Raw genomic sequence first — 6,888 nt, 5'->3', positions numbered from 1 at the left:
ACACTTTTCATTAAAGGGGCTAAAAGGGAACATACCAAATTGCGAATGTTACAATTTTTGAGCTCGGTATGTGTGTGTTTTGGTAAAATTGAAGGAGGATGAAGAAGATGAGATCATTGTAGATATGAGGAGCACATTGGATCAAGAATCATATCATCTTTAGACACCCTTTGAAGGTAAAAAGCCCTGAACTTGATGAAGTTATGCTTAGATCTAATTTGGCCATGAAGTTTGTGTTCTTTTTGTCCCATTAGATTGGTATTTTGAGTATGGGTTACTCTAATCCATCTAAGTTGTCCTTTCAGACATTTGGGAGTGTTTAAAAGCATAAAAATGTGGTCTTGGTCATTATTTCCCTACCATGCATGAGTTTGGATGTCTTAATGGGTTAATAGGCTAGGGTTTTTGGTATTTAGCACTTAATAGCCATGCAAGACCATAAAGTTTCCAACTTTATGGTTTTGGACGTTAGTTGAAGTCTAGATCTGAAATTTGGGCAAAAGAGCTTAAGGATTAAGCTCTTAATAAGATGGAAAAGGGGTTGGGCGTACCAAATGGTACGCTGCGCGTATGCGGACAACCACTTGTTTTTGGTCAAGGAATGAGTACACCCCGCGTACCATCTGAGTACACCCAACGTACTCAGCTGTGTTGACTAGGTTTGACTTTTGACATTTTTACTTTGACCAAGATTTGACCATGTTTGACCTAAGGGTATTTTGGGTATTTTGAGTTGTATTTGAGATTGGTCACTATTTAATGAATAGGTGACAAGTAGAGCTGATATTCGGAACAGAGACCTATTCGACTATTTGTTCAGACTGTGAGGTGAGTTTTTTCTTACTGTACTTGTGGGTCGAAGGCACCAAGGTCGGCCCACTGAATCATGTATCCTGGTTAGAGGATGTTGCTATGTTGTATTGAAATGTTAGAATTAAGTCCTGGTATAGAGGATATTGCTATGCAGTAGTGATCTGTAGATCTGCTTGGTTGCCTGTTAGCTGGTTATATGTTATCTGTTATGTATATGTCGACATGTTCTAGTTTTGGGTTGAGGCTTTACTGCTATGTGTGTGAGCCAATAGATCGGGGGTATTCCAGTCCGACGACTAAGTGGACCCGAGGGTATTCCAGTCTGATGACTGAGAGGAACTGTCGTATATTGACATTCCATTCCGATGACTGATTGGGTCGGGTGTATTCCAGTCCAATGACTTATTAAACCCAACATGCAATGTTGTATATGTTATATTGTGTGGTGGTACTTTAGGGGAACTCACTAAATTTTGGCTTACAATTTCAGTTTATTGTTTCAGGTACTTCAGATGACCGTGGCAAGGAGAAGGCGTGATCATACACATCCTTCGATGATATGTTTTTGGAGATTTTATGTTACCATGATCTTGAGAATATTTGTATATGACACTTGATTTGACATGTTTTTGGTTTGAAAACAATGGTTTGTTTTGAGTTAAAAATGAATTTTTTTATCGTGTATTTTTGGGAGGTTACATAAGGTATGCGCCATTTTTGAGGTTGTGTATATTTTGTTTTCACATTATGTATATATGGTTCTTAACCTTATTGAATACAGTGCATAGCTGAGAGTACAATCAATCCCAAATTGTCCCCCCCCCCCCCCCCCCCCCCAAATACTTGCGACATAAAAATGCACAATTAATTTTGTAAAAAAAATTAGCAATGATAATTATAAATTAACGACACGATACATGTTGAATTCATCAAGGTTGGATACCAAATCCAAAGTCTCGTATTTCATAGACTGACGAGACAACCGCCCATTGAAATCCTTCTCTAACAGATATAAGACATACACGGACCGCATCCTTGTCCGACAACTCATTAAGCGATCCATCAAACACATCAATGAATTTTTTTTTTAATTTGACGGAGTCATTCTTCTTAACCATAAGAAATATTCGGGATCGGAAGGCTTGACCAGAATCGGAGGCACCAAAATATTCACCAAACTGGTAGCCGGTGACAAGACATAATTTTCTCTTCCCAAAATTCAACTCGTACCTCTCGATCTCAAAAACTATTTCCTCTACTTCGCTTCGAAGGTCTGTCACAACTTCTATGCAAAACATGTAATGTAGAAGTAAGGATCATTCTCTACCCCGCGTGGATATCTAACTACCTACAAAAACAAGTATTTTGAAATATTGAAATGTATTTATTATTACATTTATTGTAATTATTATATTTAAATATTATGTGGATTTAATAAAATGGAAAAAACCACAAAATGACATGTGAAAAAAATTTAATTGAAAATAACCACAAAATGACATGTAGCCAAATCAATGACAATGTGATATGTGGCAAAAAGATTTTTATTTATTAGAGTAGATATTCGGATACTCTCCTTCGTAGACCAAGGAGAAACCGGACGGTTTGGCGCCCCGTTTTTGACCAAATATATACCTTGATTCAAACCGGTTTGGGTCGTCGTCCCGGCCTGTAATCCTTGTTTGTTTACATGTCTTGCAAAAATTGGTTTTAAATGTCTTGGTCCACAAAAAGCATGAAAAGTTCTCTAATCTCACGAGACTGGTCATTTTCTTAACCTCACAGACAAGTTGCTGATCCATTCTTATTGGTCTGTGACATTCTTTATGGTGTTACTTACCATCATTTTACGAACGGATCTTTTCACTTTGCAATGCGTTCACACTATAGAACCCCGACGTTGAACTGTAAAATGACATATATACCCTTTTGTGACATTGGGAAAAGCACATATGACATAACCGATGCCATGATCCCTTGTTTAAATAAGAATATACATAGTATATTTATATAATTTTAAGTGAAATTCTAGATCATCATGATAGTTAATATACAAACAATAAACTTGTTATCTACTTATCTTACCTCAAAATGTTAGAAATTTATTAACGATTAATGATTATTTATCTTAAATGATTTTACAATGATTATTAATAGATGAAATGATGAATTTTACATGTTAATTGTAAAAAAGGCATGAGATGTCTTTATTTTTTTCAAATTTTTTTCTAATAATATCTACCTTTTAATCTTTTTTATCCCTGCTCAAACTAATTATTTTGTCAAAGTTGTAACTTTTTTAAATAATACTAACTTCACATATCTAACAATAATTGTAAATAAAATGAACTAATTCGTATATAATAATTTTTTTATATATAATTTTTTTGTTTTATATAATATAACATTTTAAAGTACAAATTATTAATACGAACTCCCTAATAAATAAATATCATTATTTTTATACTTTAATGGTTTTTATTACTTTTATTTTTCAATAACATTTGCATGAATCGTGATTCGTGAATTCGTGATATTAGTCAACATTTATTACGACTCGTTTAAAATAGTATCATTGACACAAAGATTATTCAGGTAAATTGTATTTTGAAGCTATGGTCTGTGATAATATTAGCCTCCATTAAACTTCCAAAATGATTTCATATACCAAAAACATTATTTTGTATCTTACGAAAAAAAATCATATGACAATAGTTTTTAAATCACATGACCGTCCGCAAGAATAAATATATGATTATTTTATAAATTCACGTTTTTATATAATAATTAACAGGAATAATATTGACATGCATGCGGCCGCACGGTGTTTTGGTGCACTGCACGACGCCCTACGAAGCTACGATCACGATTCACGAACACACAAGGATATTTTAGTCATTTCGTATAAGCCTCATAGTAAATGAAAAGTACGTTACTTTCCACACCAAAATATGATTTCATTTCCACAATTTCCACCAAACCCCATCTAAATAAATCCGTCCGTCGATTACTGCTTGACCACAGATTACACGGATCCAACGGCCACGAAAAAAGATGCTCGAAACTTCTATTTTCCTTCAAGCAGCCCCTATAAAATGGCAGTGCTTGTGGCTCCCTCGTGCCCTCTCATATAACACTCGTCCGGTCATCCTAGGGTTTCTCGTCGCTCACACTTGATTATCTTATCGTCCGATTTTCAAAAGGTTAGTACGTTTGCTCACGGATCTAAGTTTTTAATTTAACAGAAAGCTTGTTAGGTTTGCTAGTCTTGTTTGAATCGTGATTATGATCTCCGATCGTTTGTTTATGTGATTTTTACTGTTCATTAAACTCTACATTGTGTTATTGATTTTGGATTTGGTACGCAGCATTTATACATCTGTTTTTGCTTGCGTTTCTAGTGTTAGTAATTAGTTGTGTGATCGGCGAATGTGTACTGCTTGTGCTAGTGTTTTGCATGCTCTGACTTAGGATTTTCACAGATTCAGTTCCACTTTGCTGTGAGTGAGTGCATGTTTGTTTGGTTTAGCTTGATCGCTGTCGAATTTTGAAATTTGTTTGGGCGATCGAAGTGATTTTTCGTTCATGATAGTTGAATAAGTGGAAGTGTTGTTTTTAGACCCGATCAACGTTTATTTTTATACGATGCTCTGCATTTAGTTGTAGATTTTTCGTTTATCGGATGATCCGATGCGAAGATTGATGTTGAGTCGTGTTTGTTTGCTTTTGAGTATGTGTTGCGGATCACACCTAATTCATCCAATCTGATACTCATACTTTTATTGAACGCTAGCTCAGGTTTCGATTCCATGGGGAAGTGCTATCCAACTGTTAGCGATGAGTACCAGAAGGCTGTTGAAAAGGCCAGGAGAAAGCTCAGAGGATTTATTGCTGACAAGAAATGTGCTCCTTTGATGCTCCGTCTTGCGTAAGATCTGCTTTTCTTTTGTATATTATTCAGGATCATTTTTATGCATCAGTTGTGCTGATTTATCTGTAAACATTATTTTTCTGATGATTCTAGTTAGAAAACATTTACCATTTTGTTATTCATCCTAAACGTAGCTCAGTTCTGTAACTAGTAACGAGGTCTGTAAATGGACTGATGTTTTGTGTTACAGATGGCACTCTGCTGGTACCTATGATGTGAAGACAAAAACCGGAGGTCCTTTTGGTACCATGAAGAACAAGGTCGAGCTAGGCCATGCTGCCAACAACGGTCTTGACATCGCTGTCAGACTACTCGAGCCTATCAAGGAACAGTTCCCCATCATCTCATATGGTGATTTCTATCAGGTAAGCATTCCTTCTGTTCATATAGTCGTTTCCCTTTTGTCTCAATTAATTTTTCTTTGCCTGACATAGTCATAATCTCGTGATTTAGTTGGCTGGTGTTGTTGCTGTCGAAGTTACCGGAGGCCCTGATGTTCCCTTCCATCCAGGAAGAGAGGTTAGCTTTTTTCACCCACATCTGCTAACTAATGAACATCGATTTGTTTACTTTAGTCAAGTGGTTAACTGTATGCATATATATGTTTTCAGGACAAAGAAGAGCCCCCAGTTGAAGGGCGTCTTCCTGATGCAACCAAGGGTAACGACCATTTGAGGCAAGTATTTGTTGAAACCATGGGTCTTGAAGACATAGACATTGTGACTCTATCTGGTGGTCATACTCTTGGAGCTGCACACAAGGAAAGATCTGGTTTTGAAGGACCATGGACCCCAAATCCTCTTATCTTTGACAACAGCTACTTCACGTGAGAGATTTTAGTCCTTTTTAGTCTCTTAGCTGTTGGTTTTATTTATTATAATTACTGAATATAATGTTTCATATAACAGAGAACTTCTTGCTGGTGAGAAAGAAGGGCTTTTGAAGCTACCTACTGACAAGGCTCTTCTTGATGACCCTGTATTCCGACCCCTTGTTGAGAAATATGCTGCTGTGAGTACATTTCATCTTAAATCACTTCCATCTTTATGTACTGATGTTGTGTAAAATTGGATATATGCTTATTTGGCTGTTTTTGTTATATCTTCTGAAACAGGATGAGGATGCATTCTTTGCTGATTATGCAGTGTCTCACATGAAACTCTCTGAGTTGGGGTAAAGTTTTGAATTTTAATCTTTTTATTGTCACAACTTTTTTGTGTTGGGAAATTGAAATTTACAATTTATTATATGGATTTCAGATTTGCTGAGGCTTAATCTGGTGTCAAAGAAGAGGGGTGACCTGATGGGTGCTGCATCATCTTTATTTTGAATTTTTAAGTTTTTATTTTATGGTCTTGTTATGAGGGGAGAAATGAACTTGAAGGTTAAAACTTAAAAAAACACATTTGTGAAGCAAGTGGTATTTTGGTGCAGCTTTATTGGAAAGATGTCATCCTGTTTTTTTTTGCTTAAAAACACTTTGGTTTGGTGATGAATGCTTGAAAGGTCGAGTTTGCAAGTTAATAATAATATACAACTCAACGTATATAATAATAAGTAACTTTGTGCCTAAAATGTGCACTCTATATTTTTTGAATCATGATTTCAATGCAAATAAATTTAAAAGACTTGACTTATTGTTGTTTGAATCATAATTTCAATGCCAATCAATTTAAAAGACTTGATTTGTTGGTGATCATATATTAAAAAAATGATGAAAACATTTACGAATATAATCCGACCCGTTTTGATCTATTTAACGACCCACTACAGGTATGAGACAAAAAAACGTCCAACTACCGGCGGCTTGTTTTTTAACATATATTAATTCAATATCACCTATCATAGTCTATGTTCCATAACATTCATCATGGACACCTTTACACTTCAATAATTCGCCACTAGCTCAGACTTTTTTTCTATAATGTATGGTCGATATTATTATAAATCTATGCCTTGACTTTTAATCATGAATAACGATTTTTAAAATTTGTATAATTGGCAAAAAATAATATCTGCATTAATTTCATCACAACGTAACAAACTTTGATAACCATACGGTTTGTAGTGCTCTTAGCAAATACATGAATCGGCTGTGAAGAATATATGGTGTATTTTTCATCATATCCTAACAAGACTATAAA

General features: G+C 35.2%; 1 protein-coding gene across 2 annotated transcripts; it reads left to right on the top strand.

Moving 5' to 3' along the window:
- Nucleotides 1–3,900: 3,900 nt before the first annotated feature.
- Nucleotides 3,901–6,190, top strand: LOC145132606 (L-ascorbate peroxidase, cytosolic). 2 transcript variants are annotated; one of them, XM_079067453.1, is made up of 8 exons: nucleotides 3,901–4,016; nucleotides 4,607–4,741; nucleotides 4,935–5,109; nucleotides 5,198–5,263; nucleotides 5,356–5,570; nucleotides 5,653–5,755; nucleotides 5,859–5,917; nucleotides 6,004–6,190. In XM_079067453.1, the coding sequence occupies exons 2-8, from the start codon at nucleotides 4,623–4,625 to the stop codon at nucleotides 6,017–6,019; spliced, it is 753 nt and encodes a 250-aa protein (XP_078923579.1). In that variant the 5' UTR covers nucleotides 3,901–4,016; nucleotides 4,607–4,622; the 3' UTR covers nucleotides 6,020–6,190. The 2 variants fall into 2 exon arrangements, with proteins under 2 accessions (XP_078923579.1, XP_078923577.1); XM_079067451.1 differs by having other exon boundaries at nucleotides 3,907–4,016; nucleotides 4,612–4,741.
- Nucleotides 6,191–6,888: the final 698 nt, after the last annotated feature.

This window comes from Lactuca virosa, chromosome 8 (assembly GCF_052849685.1).
Source record: "Lactuca virosa cultivar CGN04683 chromosome 8, Lactuca_virosa_CGN04683_v6, whole genome shotgun sequence".
NCBI classification, from domain to species: Eukaryota; Viridiplantae; Streptophyta; class Magnoliopsida; order Asterales; family Asteraceae; genus Lactuca; species Lactuca virosa.
Note: the sequence above shows the minus strand (reverse complement) of the source record. Positions and strands in the feature narration are given on the sequence as shown.

Coding starts and splice junctions, on each gene's coding strand:
- LOC145132606 (XM_079067453.1), top strand. CDS start 4,623: ATGGGGAAGTGCTATCCAACTGTTAGCGATGAGTACCAGAAGGCTGTT. Junction 4,742..4,934: donor CCTTTGATGCTCCGTCTTGC/GTAAGATCTGCT, acceptor TTTGTGTTACAG/ATGGCACTCTGCTGGTACCT. Junction 5,571..5,652: donor TTTGACAACAGCTACTTCAC/GTGAGAGATTTT, acceptor TTCATATAACAG/AGAACTTCTTGCTGGTGAGA.